We start from the raw sequence: 24,385 nt of genomic DNA on the forward strand, positions 1-24,385 counted from the left end.
ACAAAAACTAAGCAACGAGTCAATGAAACTGATTTACATGCTTAAAGAAATAAGACGTGACTCATGGTCATCTCTGCTGAGCTGTTTGTTTTAAAGCCCCGTGCCAGCCTCCCGTGGACAGGCCATTTTGTTTTCACCTACTCAACAATTAGAAATGGATTTCACATTAGGGAGTGCTGTTCAGGGCCAGTCATGCAGTTGGAGCTGTGGGCCTCCGTGTTCAGCACAGCTCTAATGACCGGCTCACACCAGGGCTTTAGGAATTCCTCCTCTGTTCACTGGTCACATAGGCCCCTCAGCACGGGCTGAGTCAGCCGTCAGAAAGACTGGTACACACTGAATTTACAGCCTTGAACTGTAGTCATTTAAAGGGGACATATCATGCTTGTTTCTCCTTTTCACTATGCCAGACTAGGATGCCTGTAAAGCAAGTCATTTAGTTCCTTTATTGCCCCACAATAGCATTCTCAATATCCTCATTTTAGACCATTCTGAAGATCTTGTGAAACGCTCCGTTTGGAGAATGACCTCCAGAAACCTTGCAACGTCACAGCCCTTTGTGCTCTGATTGGTCAGTTCTATCAGAGGGGCGGAGGGGGTAGAGCCAGGGGGTGGTTTTTGCAGCATGGCAGTATTTACAAAATCACCACATTGAATGGAGCAGACCAAGCGAGTTTGCTGTTTGCCAAAACTTCACCGTAAGGCATTGATAGCACTAATAAAATGGCAGAGTGTAGGATACATCCTTTTGTATTGGACCCCGAGTCAGACCCAGACGGTTCTGCAGCTCAGGAGGAAGAAAATCCACTTCGACACAGATCATCTCAGGACGCTTCAGTGTGGTGAGTTAAACCGGTACTGTAACATGTATAGTTTAGACGTGGAAATATAGGCAGACTTCACCAATAAACTATTTCTATAACAGGGCTCCATCCTGCTCCTTCACTTTTCTCTGTCTGTTTTATCCATCATGCTGAAAGTGTAGTCTAAAGATCGCCTCTTCTGTCAGTTCGTCACTATGTTATTACCGCAGCATTATTGTGGTCCAGGTTCACAGTGCATGTCAGAACTAGCATGCAAATATCACAGTCTCACAAGTATTACGACGTCTGCTAAAACTACAGTGTTTTAACTGCTAATTCACCATGTAAAGCCAAGCTGCTCAGCAGAGCAGAGTCCCTGCATCCAGCATCTGAGGGGGATACTCTGCTCTTGGTGGGTGTATCCCTCGGTGGCGGTTGTGTGACTAACTGACATCACAGAGGAGGAGCTGCTTTATCAGATTACTCCAATAAAAAGAAAGGATCCTCGTGTCGTCCACGATTGAAATCTCGCGGCCAACTGGCAATGACCTATTTTCAGAGGCATCAAATCTCGTTCTAGGATATTAGAAAAAATACAATATCTCATTTTTTGAACATTCAGGGGGTGAAAGGTCTTGTTTTCAAATTTATTATATTATATGTAAGTATTAAATCAGGGATCAGCATATGTCCTCTTTAACTACTGGTACGACATCAACAGTGAGTTATGATCTCAAGACTATGAATTGAAAAGCAAGTCAATATGTCGCTGCTTTTTAACCCATCTGCAGGAACTGTGAAAGCTGGGATGTTGTCTGTGCTATTATTTCAGAATGTGATGAATCCCAACACCCAGATCTGGTGAGAAAATGCTCCCTGCTTCTGTGAGGCTTCGAATCATGTCACATCTCACTGAGCTGCCTGATCATCACATAAGTCAGTCTAATATTAACTCATAAAGTCAGACACTGGTTTCTTATTATGTTAAATCTTCACTCAATCACTGAGCTGACACCACAGCCTGTGATTGTCCCCCCCTCGGCCTGTGGGTCAGCTTTACACTAAACTTTGTTGTTGGCACAGATGGACCGGCTACAAGCACGCTGACACGACAGACCCACTCACCCCTCCTGCCACGTGAAGCCAGCTCACTCATTCTGTGTCCACAGAGAGAGGGAGCTCGCAGGGACATGCAGGCTATTCGCTAAAACGCAGCTCATCAACGAGGGCGCCCCAAGCTCTGTGTTCATTGTGAAGGGAGGTAAACATCATGCACAGAATGGGTATATTATTCAATTTCCTGCCCTCCAGAAACGTTGGGCCCCTTGCTGTAGTTTCCCACAAACTGTATGCTGCCAGGCTCAGCTCTGGAGAACCATCGATTTCCATGTAACGCTGAAGGATGGTACATTTTGCATCTCTTCAGACAGATGTAAGGTGTTAGAGCTTCACTAAATCAGGAGATTTCACTTGACATAAAAATGACTGCGTTAAGTGGAGCGAGGGCGCAGAGTGTGAAGGGAGAGGCAGGCGAGATCACAAAATACGCATGTGATGTGAAATGGTGGGAAATCATTTCCAGTGCTGTGGGGCTTTGAGTCCTCGCCAAAGTCAATCCTGATGTGATTAAACCCCCCAAGCTTGAGCTGCATAAAGCACACTAATGGTACCTCTCTACTCGTAGGAGGGAAATAAAAAAAAACCTCAGTGAGTATTTTGATCTGAATATCAAAAGCGGAGTATGAAGGACATGGTGGCCAGATGTATGTCAGTGTAACAGGCACGTCATAAAAGTGTAATGAGCAGAACAAAGTCACAAAGTCTCCTTCCAAAAGTTCACACAGGACTATGATTTAAAAATCAGCAAAGTAAAACTCTCCTTCTTGAATCAGTGAGTAAACAACTGCTTTATCTGAGTGCACATGTAACCTAATCGAGTCTGATATTGAGTCCTGATCTATTTTTTGGGGGTTTGCAGAGATAAATTTTGCTGAAGAGGTCAAAAAGTGAAGCTGCACATTTTTTGTGTGTGTGTTTCAACAATGAATAGTAAAAAAAACAAAAAGGCTAAAATATGTCTTCAGCTTATTAATTCTGTTTACTTAGTCCAGCTAGTTTTGATGTTAAGACAGATCTATTTAACACGCTTTCTTGTATAAGGCCCCTTGAACTTGTGTGCGTGCAATACAGCACATTTAAATCAGAGGCTGCCCAGCATGCAACTCTCATGAGACGGTGTGAAACTACAAACATAAATACTAGTCACAAACACCACTATCTTGTGTGTTTCCCTCATGTTGTTAACAACTTAAACTGACCTGAATCACCTCAAACTGGAAAGTTAAGAAATCAATCTGGTGTGCTGCAAGGGTCAGCAGAAATACGTCTGTAATAAATCAAATCACATCGTGTTTAAATCAAGTCACATCTTGTCACAGACTGTGCTGTACAGCTCCAGAGAGGCAGGATGTAAAACAAGTGTCTGAGAATATCGGAGATGGCATTACTCTGCCTCCCATTTTCTTCTCAGAGCTTTATGGACGCTCTCGTTCTCTCTCTCTACTTATCCATTTTTTGAAGCCCAGAAACAGTGGAGCAGCCTCTCTTCTAGGGATACGGTACCGAAGCCCGGTATCTGGCAATCGGTACCGGTACTCAACGGTACCAATTTTCAGTACTTTTTTGTGTCTATGTAGTGAAAAATATAATTTTTTTTAGATAATTAAATTAAAAAAAATTCAACTTAACATATTTATTCTTCAATATATAACTATAACCTTGCAATGCTGTGTTCATGTCCAGCATGTAAAATAGCTTACTCTTCCACTCCCTCACAGTCACAAGGATACATTTAGGTACCTTAACATGGTAACTTTTGGTTTTACATGAGTTGATACCCAGTACTTTTGACAGAATTTGTTTGGTTCCTATAAAAGTGCCTAATTTGGTACCCATCCCTACTCTCCTCTGTATGTGAACTACGCTGCATGTTGTTTTAAGAGGTTTTGGTCATACTGAATGCCTCAAGGAAAGGTCCTAGGGCATAAATGTTTTCACCTGTGGATGTTGGACTGTTTTCACATTCTAGTTTGATATATTTACACACTGCTGACATTTAAGCAACAAAGCTGCTAACGTTAAGCTAACAGACTGTCCCATATGTGTTTCTGTTTGCCTTTAGATGCTGTAAAGCAGATGTTATTGCTGTAATGTGTCTGGTTGTGCTGCTGTTCCACATCAAACCTTATTTTGATCTATCATCAACTTTAAAATAAGGTTGGGCAAATTCAGAGCGCTAACTTATACTGACATTAGTGTCCAGCAGCAATTTTTGCTCAATGACGGCTAAAATGAATGATCTGTTGTGAAGACTGGCTATCTTCTATCTATCTAATGTAGATCACTGATCAATTATGAAAAATGCGAATGCCCAATCTGATACTTGTGATAAGGATTAGGACATCCCCACCTAAAATAAGACCTTAATCACAAACAGCATGGTAGTAAAAGACATACAAACAGCCAGAGAAGGCAAAGGTTTACATATAAAACAGTAACCACAACATGATCTTTAAAAGCGTTATGTTGACAGAAGTTTGAGCGACTACTTTCTTGTTGAATAAAGCCTTCTTCAGTCTGATCTACATGTTTAACTAATTGTTTATTCGTCTTTCACATCAATGTCTTTGAAATGTCTGCTCAGTTTGTGTAATTCGTAGATGAACAGCTTGTTCACTTTCACAATTTCAGAGCTTTCACAGCACAGAGTGATTGGTTTGTTTTCTAGTTTTATTTTATAGATCAACATTGGGAGATTAACAGAAATGAGAGGCTATGGGAGTGAAGGATAGGAAGCAGCAGTGCTAAACCTCCTCTCTCACCTGCATAGCGTAGAGGAGCATCCTTGTCCAGTGCAATTAGAGGAGGGTCTAGAAGCACTTTGTCATCGTTTTCCGTTACGATCCCGTGGTATGTCGTCTCGATCCATGGTTTGTGCTTATTGACTGTGAGAAAGAGAGGAAGAAAATGTCAGCATCTGAACAGACAGAGTCTAAACATTTCTGTCCTGAGGCAAATTACTTAATATGCAATGACTCGCTTTCTCTCACCAGCACTAATTGAGAATTCAAGCCTCGTTTTGCCCCCTTCAATAACCAGATATCATCTTTGTTTCCTCAACTTGCTAGTTTGACTTTTATCTTCCCTCCCACTGCAGCCAAAGTCAATTTTTAATGAGGCTCTGGATGCTGTAACTGCTATTTTTAGAAGCACTGCACATAATGAAGGCATCACCTACAACAGAAGCACACAGCCATGAGCCAGGACTGTGTACTTAATCAGCTGCTGTTCCATTTGGTAGAATAAAAAACTCTTTCGGAAATCATTCTCCATCCCTGATGTAAAAAAGCTGTACTTTATCACACGTTCTGTTGTTCACTTTATCCAAATTGAAGACAAATTCTTCAGGATGACTTTATAACAGCTCTTTCCACAGCAGTAATGATACAAGAGAGAGACAGATCCCGTATCCCGTACATGTTAACAAGATTTGACAGGAGTATCACAGGGACAACAAAGGCTCTGGCTGTGGTTTAAGGAGCAGCAGTCAGGCTTATTACATGAAGATTTGTGTACGAGTCGACCTGGGAAGCATCCCAGCTGCAGACAGGACTCTGTAGTAGCTGGCGGCTACAGAAAAAGCTGCAGTGAGTGACATATTTGGGCTGGCTTTGGGAACGGCATGACGCAGGGGAGATGCAGCTCTCTTACAGCCAATATGTGCGAGCTCCTGTGCACAGGGAGGGATGACATTCAGTGCTACTGATCTGTAAAGGTGATGCTAACTCTGGCAGACAGCAAGCTGAGGGGCACTGAAACACAGGGCGAGGTAACCAGGACTGACATATTTCCTGACAAGACAGAAAGGAACAGTCGGCCCATATCATAGATGTAAATCATACTGTATCCAGGCGCATGCCACCAAAAGCATTACATAATCCCTCTGTCCAAGACCTATTAACTCCTGCTCTTTAGTTACACTTATCAGAAAGTATTAAAATTGTTAAAATTAACTGGAGAAACAATGAACAATAATTTTATTCATCAGAATGAGAAATCGAGGAATCCACAGCCTGTTGAAACGATCTGTCCTGCTGCCTCTCTGCCCTCATCTAAACCTGCTGTCCTTATTAGCATCCTCCTTCCAATGTGAAGTGTCTCATAAACACAGTGGGGTCAGACAATGTGTTGAAGTTGAATGCACTAACAAAGAACTGGAGAGACAACATGAGCAAAGTCAGGAAATCATTGATCCCAGCACAGTAAGCATGTTTAGGAAACTGTTCTTGTTATGCAAAAATCCCTTTTGCGTTAACAATAATCGATCTCGACAAAGCATCTTAACCCTGTAAACTAAAGCCTGACCCCGAAAAAAAAAAAAGAAAACTCTCATTTGTTTGGAACTAAGACGTTTATTAACCCTTTTAACAAAATCCCCAAAAAAGGTATTGCTATATCATTGAGATATAGCAAGGCGCCGCCCTGTTGGCTGTGGCTGTCTTTTGCAGCAGCTCTCTCTTCTTTGTCCGTTTCTTGAAATTTTTTCGTCTCTTTTTTGTAATTTTTGTATTTGGAGTGGATCATTACTTTGTTTGGCTCATTTGTTGGTCATTGACACCAAACTTTTTTGTGGCTTCAGTGATATTTTTACTACTTTTTCTCCAGTGTTTGTCTGGAGATCCTTCATGTAACCATGGCCGCATTGTTTACATGTGAAATCAGCTGTTAGCAGCCTGTAGCATGTCAATGCTAACTGGTGTAAGGCCTGATGTCTTCCCACAAGGTGAGGAGAAGGAGGTGAGGACGACGTGCTGGTTCTTAGGTGAGAAATAAGAAGTGACAACATCGACCTGTCCTTTCATCCATCGTTATTGGGAACGTAAGATCTATCTCCAATCAGATGGACGAGCTAGCTGTGCTAACCCAGCAACAGAAGGAATACCAGAGTAGCATCATGCTATTCATAGACATGGCTAACGAAGCTAACATCAGACACCAACGCCACATTGGAAGAGCTTCACCTGCTGTGAGCAGACAGGATCCAGGAGACAGAGATGGAGCATGACTGAAGAAGCTCAGTCCTGGACCCTGTAATAGTGCGTTGATGATTTAATGAAAGCAGCTAAAATGCGACATCAGCTGTTCATAGCGGACTGATAATCCCAAGGGGCAACATCCGGTTTAGAAAGATGAAGCCTACGCAGAAGTGCCAAAAGTTGCTGTTCATCGAGAATCCGCTTGAGGCTGGCTGCAGAAAGACCAAAAACCACTAACACACCAAGCCGAAAAACAGACTTTTGTGGCATTAAAAAGCATTTTAACAGCCTGGATCAAAAACGGCTTGGGTCTGAAACACAGATTTAAATATGTGCACGCACTGTACAGGAGGGTGATCTTATTTGTAATTTGGTGGTTTAGAAGATATTAGGATTGTTCGATTGTCCAATCAGAGACACAATTTAGCTCACATGACTGACGGGCGCCCTGTACTGTCAGAAAGGAAGCTAAAAGCTTGTGGCTGCATCCACAGATTGGCTTCATTTCACTGTGTCAGGAACAGAGGGAAGATGTCCATGTTTTAATAAACAGGTTTTTAAGAAAACTTATTATTATGTTGATGAGCTAGAGGTCTTTAAAACTTAGAAATCATGTATGATACTGTTGATGTTGTAGGGTTAATTTAGAGCCATTTATGGCAGCATGCTTAACCAAATGATCTTTAAACCTTTACAGAAATACAAATTCTAAAGGGCAGGCAACCAATAACACACAGTTTATTCACCAATGGTTTTTCAGTAGGAATTAAAGTGGGTTTCTTGGATCTTAAGCTCTTTGGCACTGATGTTAAATCTTCATACCACGACAGGGAAAAGTGAATAGAAATGCATGATATTACCAAAGCAGATCCTACAGTATGGATTCATGGATTTACTGGTAAATGACAGATTGTAAACACATCGCACAGGCCACATTATGTAAACAGACACTGGCTCATTTCTTTGATTCTGCAGCAGCCAAAATGTACATTTACATATTTAATTCCTCCAAAAAGGAATCATTATTTGATTTTTTTAAAGTCTGAAACCCTCTTGTTAAATTTTTATTAGCATTTCTCATCAGGTAGTAGGAGCTCATTTTAGAGAAAATTCTAATTAATAGCAGTGTTTCTTTCTCAGTGACTCGAGTTAAATCCTAATTAAAATTTCACTTTGCAGCCGTGTCATTCTGCAGAAAGCCTCAACACAACAAAAATTATCATCTGACTAACAGCAGATGCTTAATGTTCAACAACACAACCTCTGCTACAATTATATTATGAGCTTCAAACAGGAACTTAATGAAAAAAAAACAAAAAGAAAAGATATTTCCCCAAGACTTTAGAGTCATTCCTCCAAATCCAATTTCAGCAAAGCAAAGGACTTATGTTTGGTGTCTTTGCATAATGAGTGTAATTCTGAGTCATTACAAGATCAATGAAAATTAATTACAAGCTCCCTGCACAGGAATGGTGCAATGTGTGCGCCCAAATGATTTGAAGGTGCACACGGCAAATTAAATTTCCCAATGAGACGTACACATTCTTTCAGATGAGCCAGTGCAAACACTAATTATCATCTTTATGTCCTAAAACAAACCTGTAAATGTGCTAGCTGTGCGTGAAATAAGGGTGTGCAATATTTGCACAAAAAACAACAAGTGAGCTAAAATAGAAGTGTCTGTCTCAGCAGAAAAGATTCTTCACTGCAGCAAAAATATATTTAGGAGTTAGAGGCATTTTAAGCCGTAACTAGAGATGTAGCAGTAAAAAGAAAACAGGAGTGAGGTGGAACAGTTTTATCAGAGAAAGGCTCTCTTGTTGTGATATTATAGAAATGCAGATTAAAACATGGTAGACAATGTGCAACTAGGGATAGCTCTTGACACCGAACAGGGTTTGGTAGGAACCCATGCTTCAGATTGCCACTAATTTGGTATCCATCAAACCCAATAAATCGTCTTAGCTGAGCATCTCGTGACTTCAAATGAGTGGGATGTCTTTAGACAGATTGCCTTGCCAGACTACTACAATAATCTGCTTTAGCTTCTACAGATACACACTTACTGTTAGCCAAGTCACATGCCGACCTCACATTTTCCGTGAGTGGCTTACGGCCCTCACGGCACAGAACTGCACTGAAGCTGGACCAGCACTGAGTGGTACAACGTCAGGCTGCATTCTCAAATCTCTTACAGTTTATGCAAGACGTTCAGCTTGATCCTGGCTAACATCAAGTGACCAGGAAGGCTGTGCACTCAGGATTTTGCATTGAGACTGGAAAGACAGTCTGAGTGGGCGTCCTCGATACCCAACACCAAACAGCACACTGAGATGAGCTGCAAAGATCAGCCAAAATAAGACCTGAATGTGCCCTGCAGGTGAGAAGTGGAGCTGTTAAGAAACACTGGTAGATGTTGGTGTACACACAGTCAAAGCTATTCTCAGAAGACCAATTCTAAACCAATCTACACTACTATTGTGCATCACAGCTAAATTTCACTCTCACATACACCTCCCATGAAGTGGCATCTGAAGGACGGTTTTATTTTAAGCGTGAAATTCTCACATACATTGTGTGAAATTGCCAACAAGGCTCTTTTGTCAAGACGGCTTTATCATCCTGTGCGCAGTGAATGGAATGAACACTGCTCGGGCTTGAATAAAAAAAGACATGATTCACACAGAAAAATAACACGAAAAACTGTTAATTATTTACTTTCACTGTGTTTTATTTCATACAAGCCTGGAGACAGTCTGTCTGTATCTGGGTGCTTTGTTTTAAGGAGGAAAGGCTTCAGGATTTAGGATGGTAGGAGATTAGGAAGAGGGGACTTTGAAGTGCTTGAGTCAGTCTGAGAAGAGCTCGCTGGAGAAGAAGTAAGGATGTTCAGCATGGAAGACTGCCATTTTCCTCATTTGACTTAATTAGGAAACTAATTCATCTGATGCATTGCATACTGACGACTGGCCCAGTTACAACCTGCACTCAGTGCTTCATTCAAGTAAAGCAGATCATTGATGAGAAACACTGATTAAAATGAGAAACATGAGGCAGATTCCTCTGATATCCTGCAATAAAAGCTATGTGGCTGTTCTTCTGTAGTTTGCACTCAAACATACTTTGTCCTGTCTTTATCGTTTAAACATGGCTCATAAGGACAAGTCACATGGAGAGGTGAAATCAAATTCAAGATTTGTGTTTTAATAAAAAAAGTCCATTACAATTTTCTTCATATATTAAAGTTGCAAAGAACTGATAAATTACATTCTAGAAATTTCCTGAAATGTCAACCAAATGTCTTTCTAACTCTGAAATCTATTGTTGATCAGCACACTCCTTTTGTGTTTGATTCCACACTGTAGGTGGTTAATTATCACATTTAGTTCAATGAGGAAATGCAACAACACAAGTAGAGCTGAAACGATTCCTCGAATTATTCCAGGTACTCGATTACAGAAAATACTCAAGTAATTTTCTCCACCTCGAGGAATCGTTTAATTTTTAAAAAGATCAAAGAGTGGTATTTCAAATAGAGCTGAGGCCATATTAAGAGAGTTTTCAGACCCCTCAAGCTACCTCTTATACAAAATAGCAACTAGCAACAAATCTAGCTTCTTTTCTGGAGTTTGGAGACTAATGGGTCATTCTAGGAAACGGGTGCCATTTGGGTCCGCAACATTTGATGAGATGTACAAGGCACAAAAAATGTGTCAAAGTGTGTTTACAAATTTTGGAGCCACCAAAGCAAGTGCTCTTATTGACATGCTGTATCAGAAAATTCTATTTCTTTAAGAGAAAAATTTTCATTTGAAAAATAACTGCTCTTTAACTAAACAAAAATGTATCTTATCCGATTAATCGATGGGATTTTCAGGAGAATACTCGAATACTAAAATATTCGATAGCTGCAGCCCTAAACACAAGGAAGCTCCACTGTTCAGTCAATCTGTGATGTTGTTAATTGTTGACAACAATGTATTTTTTCCTCTTTGAAACTCTTTCAACTATACTGTACATCTGTAGAACTATCAGCACGAGATGTAACTGTGTGAAAGAGAGTCAAGCTGGTGACGCCTCCTTATGCTTTCCATCATACCATACCCAGCAGTTCAGAGGGACAAAAAAAAAGGAATCACAGTTAGTTGGGTGTTCATGGCAAGTTTTTACAACTGTTTTCTGAGTCTGACAAATCGTGAAAATGCTTGTCTGCACTACAAAGTACCCTCTTGCACATTTTTATGGAACAAAGTAATTCCCAACCAGTCATTTAAAACACTTGGCTAACACACAGATTCATGCTGGACCTCATTGTGAATTCTCACTGTATGTGGGATTGGAAGCTGAACCAAAAACTGTAAACAAGAAAAAAAAAAACAGCAATCTATTTATTGAACCATGGACTCTTTTATTTTGGAGACCTAGTGTAGTGTGATAACAATCCCAGTGAAGATAGCACAAAATTCAAGCTTGTTAGGTCAACTAAATGGTTAAACATCACCATACTCCCTACCGCTCCAGTAGACAAAGCATAATGGGTATAAAACAAAGTAAATACACCTTTGGGTGGATGGTATGATCTTAAAGACAATTCAAAACAAAAGTGACCCGCAGAAAGGAGAGGTGTGGGTCGAGCAGTGGCTCCATCATTACCTCCAAACCATCAAAGCGACCATCAGATGAGGTCAGCATGGCGAAAACGGAGTGAGAACATCAACAAACTGCTTGTTGCTGAACAGGCAAGGAGTCTTCATGCAGGGGGACAGCTTGAATTGTTTACCTTGTACACAATAGGATTTATAATCCAGACATTACGGTAAACAACAGAGGGAGGATACAAATACACAGGGCTGATATTACACGTCTTGACAAATTAAAAGAAATCAAACAGGTGCTGTTATGCTTTGCTGATGCTGAATGTCCTAGAGTTTCTGCACTTGTATTTAGGTAAGTTACCTGATAGTATTCCCCTCAAAAATCCAACATCAGATTTATCCTGTTCACTGAGTCCACCTGCAAACAAATGGGACCCCAATCTGGCAAACACAGTCCCAACAATGTGACAGCAGCAGGGGACAAACACAAACATCAAGCCATTACTATACACGCACAGATGGTAATGCAGTACGTGCTATTCAATCCTGTTACGTAGAAAATAAAGCCAATGGCATTTAATCCTATTATGGGATGGATCTATTTCATTCACTGACAAGGTCGAGCAACAAGCAAGATAATATCAAACAAAACAAGAGAGGCTGCCAAAAACAAAACCAGACGAGTTTGTGTTATGGATGTCTAAGAATGAGCATGACACAGAGAACTGAATAAAAAGGTCCTGCTAAGTTTACTTTAATGATGAACAGAAAGAGCGCTGAGGTGAGCACCAACTCTCTGGAAGGTGTCGACATCAGCTGACTTCTGACACAGGTGGACCAGGATAACACACTGAGTTTGACTGTGTGTGTGCCAAGGTGAGCAGTGCCAAGCCATCTCCTGATCAGCTCTATGTGTCTGCCACCTGTGCACATGTATGAACCACACTGGGATTTGTACAGGAGCTCATTGATGCTTTAAAACTCCTGATAAAGAATCTGTGCTGTTTCTATTTCATTACAAACTTTCTTTATTTTCAAAGTGACCTGCAGGCGCTCAGTTTCTCACCTCAATCAACAATGATGGAAAAAGTCACAAAATAATCTTTTATTTGTGCACTGATATTCAGAGGACAGTTTTGATGTTGATGATCTTTTAACTCCAAATCTTTATAATATCATAGTTTACTGTGCCTGGGAAGAAGCCAAATAATCCTGGAGTGGGAGCAGTTTCACCTGCCTGACTACTTAAATGATTCCCTTTGTTACGTCAGCACAGGAGCAAGTTTAAATAATTTCCTACGGACTCTGTTTCGCTTTTAGCATAGCTTTAGCAACAACACATGATCTTTTGTTTCCACATTTTCAGGGCTGCTAACCCAGGGGATGATTAAAGGATATCTGTGAAGGCAAAGAAGAAATGTGTTTCTTCATTCTATATTTTACTTGAGAAAAGAAATATAATTGTAATTCTGCATCATTTCAATATAACATACATTAACCTTTTCAGTTAATCTATTTGAATCTCAATCAGAGGTGACCTGGGTCATTTAACAGGTTATCCTGGCCCACCATAACTTTTTCCATAAGTCACTTAATAACTGAATATTCCGCTATTTAGGTCACAGGTTTTGTACAGTTCCATGTATAAGTCCTGCAAAAATCCAATCACATGTAAAACCATGGGACAACACGTTTTCAAACAGAGGTCTATAGTCTGAGGAGTGGACTGTGAGCCAGTTGTTGAGGATTTCCCTGAACTGATTCCTCCACTTAGACAACTCCTCCACTGTCTTTTTATTGCTTAGTTAGCTTTATTGCTGGATGCAGTTAGCTGCATCCATGCTAACAGCTAACTGTGTAGCTCTCTTCTTGGAGTTAACTCTGCTGTTGTTATAACTCACTTTAAATCAAAGTTGTAGTAAATGAGTACAGATGTGCGAGATCCCTGATTTAATACTTACATATAATATAATAAATTCGAAAACAAGAACTTTCACCCCCTGAATTTTCAAAAAATGAGATATTGTATTTTTTTCTGATATCCTTGAATGAGATTTGATGCCTCTGTAAATAGGTTATTGCCATTTGGCCGCGAGATTTCGACCTTCATGACGACACAAGGATCCTTTCTTTTTATTGGAGTAATCTGATAAAGCAGCTCCTCCTCTGTGATGTCAGTTAGTCACACAACCGCCACCGAGGGATTCACCCACCAAGAGCTGAGTATAAACGTGTAAACTACACAAGGTCCAGTACCGGTTTGACTCACCACACTGAAGCGTCCTGAGATGATCTGTGTGGAGGTGGATTTTCTTCCTCCTGAGCTGCAGAACCGTCCGGGTCTGACTCGGGGTCCAATACAAAAGGACGTATCCTACACTCTGCCATTTTATTACTGCTATCAATGCCTTGCGGTGAAGCTTTGGCAAACAGAAAACTCGCTCGGTCTGCTCCATTCAATGTGGTGATTTTGTAAATACTGCCATGCTGCAAAAACCGCCCCCTGGCTCTACCCCCTCTGCCCCTCTGATAGAACTGACCAATCAGAGCACAAAGGGCTGTGACGTTGCGAGGTTACTGGAGGTCATTCTCGAAACGGAGCGTTTCAACGAGATCTTCAGAATGGTCTAAAATGAGGATATTGAGAACGCTATTGTGGGGCAATGAAGGAACTAAATGACTTGTACTGAGGGCAGAAATGCTTTACAGGCATCCTAGTCTGGCATAGTGAAAAGGATAAAAAAGCATGCTATGTCCCCTTTAAACACCGCTGTACTCCTTGATGTGTGTTGTATTAATTTCATCCACAGTCTTGAGTTTTGCAGATATTTCCATCACAGCAGTTTTGTCTCTAACCTCTGCCTTTTCTTTGCAGTCTCTGTTTTTTTTTTCCACTAGCGTTGTATTATTCTGACTTCTTTTAGAGTCTAAGATTTAAGATCTTTCTGTAGCGGGAGCCTGCTGTTTGCGAAGAACAGACTGCTGCTATAGAGCACTGGCCAATCTGAATTTTATGTGTGCACTTGTGTCAGCAGAGGGGTCCTCAATGTGTGAGAGTTAGTTAACTTTGGGTTTTTGCTGAAACAGGGTTCACAGAACAAAATGAGTTTCTCACGGAGCAGTTCAGGTTAATGTACAAATCAAATGAGCCGCTTAGTTAATGTGCTAAGATTTCTGTCCTGGTCCTGTACTGCATGGTCTTTGTATTTTTGTATGGTGATTGATATGCGCAGCGTTTAAAAACACCCAGACTTAGAATCATGTTCATTAACTGTGATTTAGGGATCCCTTTACCACAGTAAGGTGATAGCATCACAACCCCAGCGGTGAGATATTTTAGCCCCCTTGCCATCCTCCATTCATTCATCACAGAAACTTCCAGGAGGAAGACAGTACACGCAGAAAATGAGGCTATTAAATCTTCTTTGGTACAAAAACATTTGTTGTCCAGTGAGATCAGTTTGGAAACTTTGATTCTACACAAGTCCTGATGAACTACCAAAATGACAAACTGTTTCAGTACTAAAGATCTCAAAGGAGTCACCACTCTGCATGGAGACGTGTTTTATACGTTTAATTTCCTATGAGTTGAAGCAGTAATCCTCCAAAGCAAACTGTTTATTTATTCAATCTATTTATTTATTTTTGGGGGGTTAGTACAGGGTTGGTACACAGTGTGATGCCTTCTCTTTCTTCTTTATGACCTCCCACAGAGTGCAGGGTAACATACGGGCCATTCACATGGACACAAAGACAAAGCTGCTTCATGTTGCCAGGCTCTTTTATTGAAGCCAAACCTTTACAGTTTGACCTATTAACCGTGATGAAACACTTCCGCGAGAATTTTAGGGCCACAATAGGTCCCACTAATCCTGACATCCAATAGGACGCCATTGCACACTCCCTCTCCCTCCATGCCATGATTTCACTTCCTCATGGAAGGGCAATAAAATCATTCTGCCACAAAAATACTCGCCAAAAGCTCAGCACGTGTTCAGCCACCGCTGGACACTCGCCACTGCCACAGACTGGACAAATATGATCAAGCCAGACGGTTTTTCCTGCTCCTGGTCACCATGGGAGGAGCTCAGAAACACAACACAGCTGTGTGCAGACTGTAGCAGAATTACTGCAGCAGATGATCAGTTTGTAACCATCACATGAAGCCTGGGAACCTCTGTGGGCGCGTTGTGTAACAATAAAGCTGCGGCCAAGTGTCAGATTGTGTCATGGTGCAGAGTTTAAATGATCGATTTTGTTCATACTCCACATTTGACACCTAACAGCCTGCAAGCGTTCATCTTATTTGATCACATGCAAGCTTGTCTCCATGGATCTGCATTCAACCGTTTTATCACGTTGTGACATTTTGTCCTTAGAGATCTGATAATGCAAACTGCAAAGTATCTCAGCAACTGCCCACAGTGTGAAAGCAGTAAGTGGATGTGTTCTACATTGATTAAAAATTCTGAATAACTAGTCCACGCTCTGGTGCAAATGTTTGATTACCCAGATTCATAAATAAAACAAAATCTGTAGCAAAACCTGCCACTCACAGGCAAACAGTCCTGGCAGTAAGGTCCCCGTGCAGAGTGAGCAGGCTGTCTTATTATCACTGAGACTAAATAAAGCCTCTCTGTTGCTGGGTTGTTGTTCTTCTTCTTGTCCCATTAGTTGCTGCAGTAAACTGAAGAAAGGAAAGTCTGCACTCAGGTGATAGTGAGAGTAGGGATGCACGATATTGGATTTTTGCCGATATCCCATATGCCGATATATCTACACCCCTTTTGGCCGATACCGATACCGATAATCACAAGTTTGTTTGTTTTTTTCACTGTAAAGAAAGCTAAGTCTATCCTGTACTGGAATTTATATGTTACTCTTATTGTGACGGTCTTATTTGTTTAAGAAACACACATAAAACAAGACAAAAACATTTGATTCAGAATCAGAATCAGAATCAGAATCATCTTTATTGGCCAAGTATTTTCAAGAATACAAGGAACTTGACTCCAGTTTAAACTGCTCTCTCTCAGTACAAACGTGGATAGAATTAACAAGAGTAGAAAAATAGAGTTTAAGTAGTAGAAAAAGAATAATAATTATTACAATATTAAATAAAGAACTCTGCACAGAGTAAATACAAAATATATACACAATTTAAGTTAGGGCAATAGTGCACTGAATAAATGTCATAAAAAATGTGCAAATTTTTTTACCATAAATAAGAAATATATTACTTTTTTCAAACTCAAGACATTCAGTATTGAAATACAGAAAAATAATTTCTTTAGATCACATGAACTTTAAATGTACAATGCATTTTTAAACATAACCAAGTTGCATTTGATTATTTTAGAGCTACTGTAACAACCTGGTGACAGACACAGAGCTCTGCAGTGCAAATAAATGAAGACATTTTATTGAAGGAGCTTATTTTTCAGATGGAAAATAATAATAATCCTAACTGAATAGCACCTTATCGGCTGTGCCTATCGGCAGAAATTTTCATATCTGCCGATACCGATAAACGTGTTTTTAAGCTTTTATCAGCCGATACCGATATTGTGCCGATAATATCGTGCATCCCTAAGTGAGAGCTCAGGTGTTCCTAGAGAAGGGGCAAAAAATGCAGAAATTTGAGCTGTTAAAAGTTTTTCCAAAAGCATTGTGCAAAATGCTTCACTTAAATCAGCAGATCTAGTTTGTAAACAGTGAGTAAGAGCAGATGTTTACTGATTCCTTAGTTTCTCCTGAAATATATTCAGTGATAACCATTAGACTGGTAAACGGGATTGCTTTCAACAAGCAGGGTCGCTCCAGCAGCACGATTTGATGACAAACATTCCACAAACTTAAGTTTCAGCCAAAGAGGTGATGGTGTGAGATGCATACAAATGGAGGTAAAGCGTTCACTTCTGCTGCTGAGTGGCTCTCCTGATTCCATCCAAAAGGAGTAGTCAACGGACAATCTGCTCACCCTGTGAGACAGCAGGCACACTTCTCTGTTTGTCTTTCCTAACAAGCTCCTGAGCTTGTTGACGCAAGCCATCTTTATCACAGACAGGGGACTGTTCTAGTAAGCCACGCAGACCCTTAAAGGAAACCCAGACCCCAGGGGCCCTCGGTCCCCAAACACCACGCTCACACAGGAGAGTCTCTCAGTTGCCCTGCCAGGCAACAACATTTGTTTGTCCTCTTTGCAGACTCAACCGCCCAACAGAACGAACACACCCTCGCCCGGCGCAGCGCTCCACTGAAGAGGGGGTTGGGAGTCGCATAGCCTTGAACGCAACTCAATCACCTCTCTGTGTGAACTGCACAAAAGAGCCAGTGAGAGTGGAGAAGTGAGAGTGAGACGGCTGGAGCTCTGCACAGGCGTGTCGCTGACCTGATGCAGGTGATGCGTGCTCTGGTTACCAGTTTCCCATGAAGCCTGAACTCTAGCGTGGACGCACCCACGTGAATAGCTCTCCAGTGCTGTTTTCCCCTGTGAGTAACAACTCCACGGAGCAGGTATCATACACAGATAAGCTGTAGGCATCAGATTAATGACCTGTATCCTGTTATTACTTTTTCAGCTGAAACATTTGCTAAAGTCAGGATGAACTCCTTCATTTAGAATAAATATTCTGACTCTTCTTTTTATTAATTTCCCAATATTTTTTTTGTTTTTGTCCTGCACTTTTACAACAAGAGCCTACTACAAACCAAAGGAGTAATGTGGTTATAAACAACTTTCTTGGTGGCCGATACAACTTCCCAGTGATCTGGCACGACTTAATATTCACAACTGAATGACCCATTTTACAGGGTTCACTGACTCCATTCAGCCCCTGAAGGCACCAATGAGCAGAAAGTCACCGCAGACCCAAACTGAGCCCAGTATTCTCATGACCCATCTTCCCAGCAATCACTGGCATATTACCAAATCCAAATGCTTCAGCAATTTTGCACTTTCAGGGGATTATCTCATGTACACATTCTTGAGGAGCTTGACCCGTGGTCCTCTGAACAGAGACCCTTTTGTGACGTGTTAAATCAAGATCCCAAGCCTGGAGTCCAGGCCTAAAAGCCCTTTGTTCCGCTGAGTGACTCTGAAGAAATAGTCAAAAATATAAGAGTGAAAATGAAGGAACAGAGCCTCTGTGTATGCAAAGTAAACAGTTATTCTGATCAAAGCCAAGTGAAGCAGGTCTTAAAGACACACATAAACATTCACTAGTTAAAAATGACGCTTGGACAATTTCTTTAAGCTGTGACAGTTTGAAAACTCTTCCTTTTTATTTTCTGTTTTCATAAAAATGTTCAAACTTTACATTTATCTGGTGCTAATATGGAAAACCTGATACTGGATCAAAACGACGACCAAAGTAAAGTGTAGAGCTGAAACGATTCCCCAAATGATTCGAGATACTCGATTACAAAAAAATACTCGAGTAATTTTCTCCGCCTCGAGGAATCGTTTAATTTTAAAAAAGATCAAAGAGTGGTGTTTCAAATAAAGCTGAGGCCATATTAAGAGTTTTCAGACCCCTCAAGCTACCTCTTACACAAAATAGCAATTAGCAACAAATCTAGCTTCTTTTCTGGAGTTTGGAGACTGATGGGTCATTCTACGAAACAGGTGCCATTTGGGTCAGCAACATTTGATGAGATGTACAAGGCACAAAAAATGTGTCAAAGTGTGTTTACAAATTTTGGAGCTACCAAAGCAAGTGCTCTTACTGACATGCTGTATCAGAAAATTCTATTTCTTAAAGAGAAAAACTTTCATTTGCAAAATAACTGCTCTTTAACTAAACAAAAATGTATTTCATCTGATTACGCAATGAATCGGTGGGATTTTCGGTAGAATACTCAAATACTAAAATACTCGATAGCTGCAGCCCTAGTGAAGTGTTCCCAACACTTCCTTATTCCAAAGTGATAGACGAGTGATGTCAGAAATAACCATGACCAGGTTATCCTTCATAAAGACAGGACTCAGTCACTTTTCATGAACAAATCATGGCTGATCGGCCAATCAGAATGAAAGAAAAGACTGTCTTTAAGATCATACAGTTTCAACAGAAGTCCTCCTTGGTTACATGTGGGATCAATGACAGACGATGATAAAGTCATGAATTTTAGCTGGAGCGACAAGACGCTGTGTGAAACATGAAGATCACTCAACATCAAAAATGGACCCTATCAATCAAACGAGCCCAAGTGGCACTCTGACGACAGCTGATAAAGCTCCGCTACGCTCAAAGTGAAACATTTAAACTGAACTGGTTCCCTTCTTTCCCACCGGCTTCACGTCCTCTCTCATCAGCTGTCACCCTGCTGACATTTAATGATGTTATTTCCGAGAGGAACGCTTCTGTAAAGTGATGCCGGGTGACGACACACGACTGTGTTACTAAAGTTGCATGGGATCCCTGAACAATGCTATCATTGTGGGCTGTGTGGATTCACATTGTTTCTGCCTGCCATAACATGGCCAGATGACATACGTCACACAGACTGGAGCTCCAGGGTTCAGAGGGGAAACTGTCAACAAAAGTAGAAAATCAAAGGCAACTTATTTCAACAGGGGGAACTGGTGGCTCTCATCCTAGATTCTGGTTAGAGAGCTCTGAAATGATTGGCTTACAGTGGGCTTCAAGTGATTTTTATAGGTGGATATTGGAAGTATTTTGAAGAGTTCACTTGTGTCCATTAATATCTTAATGCATAAATTGGCTGATAGCAAAAAAAATCTGGGTTGTGAATACATACAGATACATTTATATGAGTAAAGAAATATAGCTAAATCTGTAATCTAGATCCTTTATTTGATAGGAATGAAGGTGATGATCACAAAGAACTAGAGGATCATCATCACTTATTGACCACTGAGTCATTAATGAAAAATAAATAACGGGAGACATTTCTCTGACCATGGTGAGATATCTGAGCTGTGACCATAAATGACGAGTCATTTCAGTGGATCAATGGTGAGTTTCTCCAATGAATGTGTAAAACTAGGGGGTCCAGACCTGACCTGTGTTATTTGCTTGTTTACTGCCAGGTGAGGAGAGTGCATCTGTTTACTCTGCACCACAAAAAGCAGGGCCTCCAGTTTCTTCGACTACAATTTCTTAATTGGATGATGAATGAGCCATGAAAGTTCCCAGCAGCCAGCTCTTTCTTTGTCTGGCTTTGTGTGCGCAGAGGAAGCTCATGCATATCAGCAGACCCAGTGTTTGACTGTGGAGCATGAGGACACCCAGCAGCTGCTCACAGCCACAGAAAAAGAAAAAAAGAGGCTCTGAATATAAGCGGTTAAATGTTTGAAAGACATGAACTTAAGAGATGGCTGCAAAAAAAAATGTGAATCACAATCATATTCTTCGACATACTCGCAAGATTTGCTGTAGCATTGTTTTCAGTGATTAATCTTTGTGGAGGTGAGCAGCTGAGGTACACAGCTTCCCCTGCACTTACTGCTGAACACCTGAATGAAGCTCTACATCTCTTTCTGTTCCTGCAGTGATGGTATCAAATCATTTGCAGACATCTTAACTAGAGCACAACAACCTCGTTCTGATCCGCTTTCTATTCCAATGCAAGGTGGCAGGCAATGAAAATGACTCGACTGTGAGTCAGGAAAAAAACAGCAACACTGGACCGTGACAAGAGGTGGTGCACAAAATAAGCACACGACCTTTGATTATTGGAAGACAAGCCCTCACCAAGATGGTGATTTCACAGGCCTCTGCTGATAAGGACAGGGAAGTCAGCAGGTGCCGGAGCAAACACACACACACACGCACACTTGGCTTTAACATAGAACAGCAGTTTCGTATACACGAGCCAACACCAACTGCTGCAGGCGTTTTCTCTTTTGATTGATGAAAAAGAAATGAAGTAACTGCTTAGAAAGGTAGCCTCCCACTGCTGTGCATTCTCAGCTGCTTGGCTTGGGAACAGGGTAAAATATGGCTCTTTTAGAAGCCCCTGTGCAGACTTTTATGGCTTTCTTTATCCTTTTTGTGGGCTTCGTTTTGTCCATTGATCATAAAGCAAGTGCAACGTTAAAGTAAACAGCACACACTGGCCCAGACATGTTGAGGCACTAATATGCACCTGCCATTACACACCCACAGATCAGACAGCTCACACAAGAGGCAGTGGATTAAGTTAACCATTAAAACACAGATCATAAATTCATGCAGTGAGCTGGTTTCATGTCTGAGCAGAGAGCTGCTGAAAGAAGGGAGGCGGACCGCCCTGCAGCAAATAAAGGCATGTCTCTACACTGTGTGTGATTCACTTTATGTGTGTCCATCGGTGACATTGCAAATGATGAGCACAGTTGCACTTTTGCTTCTAACACAGGCTCTACTCAGAAGTAGGTCCAGACCTGCCGTGGGCTCTCCACTTAAACCTGTGATCGCAACACATAAATATTTAAATCCACCGACGAACAGGGGCTGCTGAGGAGGATCTGCAATGCGTAGCCAAGCTACATCCTGGTGCGACCACAACGATGCCAAACCAAGCATTAGGCCTACTGAAAGAATAAACCTGTGTAGTACAATAACACAGAATCCGAAATAGAGATGCATTTTATGCAAAAGGAAAAATAATCATAACTGGATGCGTAAATATTAGATGCATTGAAAGAGCATATTAAAAAAATAGAGGGTACAAGGAGTACCAGGCACTGACCAGTAAAAATAAACTTTCACACCCCAAAGTGGCTTTTAAATATCATTTATCCCAAGTCCGACTGATCAGAAATAAAAGAAGAGACCAAAAATACACAGAATGAAGACTAAAGGGGTCATTTCGTGGCCTTGATATCATCTTCAAAGTAGCCCACTTCAGGTCATTAAGATTTCATACATAATTTTACACATAGATAGAACATCTGCAGTAAGGATTTATTGCGACATTTTGGGCTGTTTGCGGCTAAAACTGACATATTATGACTGTGTGCACTTGCTGTCGGCGGGATACTCCGCGACATCATCCGCAGCGGCTCGCGCTGACCATCCCTGAACAGGTTAGTGAACGTGCATCCTTCTGGACCGCACACTTGCTAACGTCTCTTTCTAACCTTCAACGCCTAGAAACAACCAGAAAGCTCGGGGCAACCGTTTTCTTTCAGCTGGTTCGTTTCCAAATCGTGAAATAAACCTGTAGGACACACACAGGCAGACAACGCACAACATAAATCCCAGCTTAGTTACCTTTAGCTGCCTCCACCGCACATAATAGTCCGAGGACCAGTCCGACAGCGGATGCAAATTGTTTATTCCCTCGGAACCGCATCCCGACTTCGAGTTCAACAGCGGTGAAGCGAAAAAAAACCTTCTTCTTCCGTCGTCAGTCAGCCGAAATGTTTCTCTCACAAGAAAAATAAAATCCAGAAGATGAGTGTCGGTTACCACGGTAGCTCTAAGATGGCCGTCGTCGCCGCCGCCGCTCTGCTCTCCCCTTCAATCAGCGCTTCTCTCGCAGTTTTGCAGCTTGCTGCGTTCAGGGACTGTCGGGCGTTTTGAGACACGTCCCAAGCGTGCTTAATCACACAGATACATTCTTGCTGCGAATTCATGCGTTTCCCCCGTGACATTTTTTATGTAATAACCAACCACAGACACATAATATTTGCATACAGTGTTCATTTACTCAACATGCACAGGTAGGCCTACGTCAGAATAAAATTGATCTAATAGCGAACAACTAAGTCCCAATGCAGACTGCTGTATAGAGACCTGTTTTCTCAACTAGCTGAGGCCCTGCTGCGAGATTAGCCATTTTTTATTTAAAGTCAACGAATTAATGTCCTAATATCCAGAATTTGAGCTACTGCACATGTTCAGGTTTTTTTCTCTTTGTTCTTTTTCATGTTAAAATGATGTCCTTCTGTTTTTAACATTACAACTTATCACCCATGGTAGATTGCCTATATTTGTTGTAGAAAATGTATTTAGAAAAGCTTTTTCTTTGGCGTGTAAATGTTATGACTAGATGAATAGATTTGTGGTCTTATTAATTTTTGTAGGGTGTAAAGAGGCATTAGGATAACGTTCAATAATTTTTAAAATCAGTCAACAAATTCTAACAGGAGTCTATTTAAATTTAATACAGCAGGTGAATTTAACCATCATTGGAAATCTGTTGACTTTTCCCAAAGTAAGTGACTGCTATACCTGTATAATCAAAAGCATACAACCAGTCAACACTTGTTCACCACTTCCCAACTTTCAGAACAGATCACAGTTCCCTAAATGTTTAACATGTATTCTCCTGCCATTCTACTGCAAGGGCCAAGCCAGACCTTTCTGGCTGGGCTGGCTAAACTGAGGTACTGACTTTTATAAATGGTGCCAAGCAAACATGCAGGTATTGATGAATAACGTTTCCTTTTGAAAATAATAATAATAGTAATAATAATAATAATAATAATAATAATAATAATAATAATAATAATAGCACAACTTATGGCCATGAAAACATTGATAACTTTCTTATAGAACATCCCAACAAGCAGAATAAATACTATTCTTTGCTAGAATATGTGTCAACAGAAACAATAAAATATGTGCTACAATAAATTGTGAGAGGAACAATAGCCTGTTGCAACAAAACCTAGTTCATTTTAACATCAATTCCACCTCTGATAATTCCATTTTAAATCTTAACAGAAACCTAATTAACCTTATTGTGAACCTTCATTATCTACTCAAAATAAAAATTCCTCGGCCTTGTTCTTTTCAACCTCTGGCCTCTTCCACACGTTCTGTAGTAGAAGCTTAAGAGGAGCACCTGAATGCACCATGTGTCCAACGATGGCCAGTGACGTCAATACTTTTATTGTGAGAGAGCGTGTAGCTCTTTTAGCACGGACGGCTAAACT

The 24,385-nt window shown here is 40.9% G+C and overlaps 1 protein-coding gene across 2 annotated transcripts in view; it reads right to left on the reverse strand.

Moving 5' to 3' along the window:
- clstn1 (calsyntenin 1) overlaps positions 1-22,981 on the reverse strand; it is a 36,851-nt gene extending 13,870 nt beyond the window's left edge. For both annotated transcript variants that reach the window (XM_074681508.1, XM_074681507.1), the window contains exons 1-2: positions 22,716-22,981; positions 4,685-4,807 (exon numbers count right to left, since the gene is read on the reverse strand). In XM_074681508.1, the coding sequence (XP_074537609.1) occupies positions 4,685-4,807; positions 22,716-22,797 (205 nt within the window). In that variant the 5' untranslated portion in view covers positions 22,798-22,981. The remainder of the gene's footprint in view (positions 1-4,684; positions 4,808-22,715) is intronic.
- Between the last annotated feature and the right edge of the window lie 1,404 nt (positions 22,982-24,385).

Source organism: Halichoeres trimaculatus, unplaced genomic scaffold, assembly GCF_033239565.1.
Source record: "Halichoeres trimaculatus isolate MK-OKI-2021-1 unplaced genomic scaffold, fHalTri1.1 fHalTri1_scaffold_11, whole genome shotgun sequence".
In the NCBI taxonomy this organism is placed as follows: Eukaryota; Metazoa; Chordata; class Actinopteri; order Labriformes; family Labridae; genus Halichoeres; species Halichoeres trimaculatus.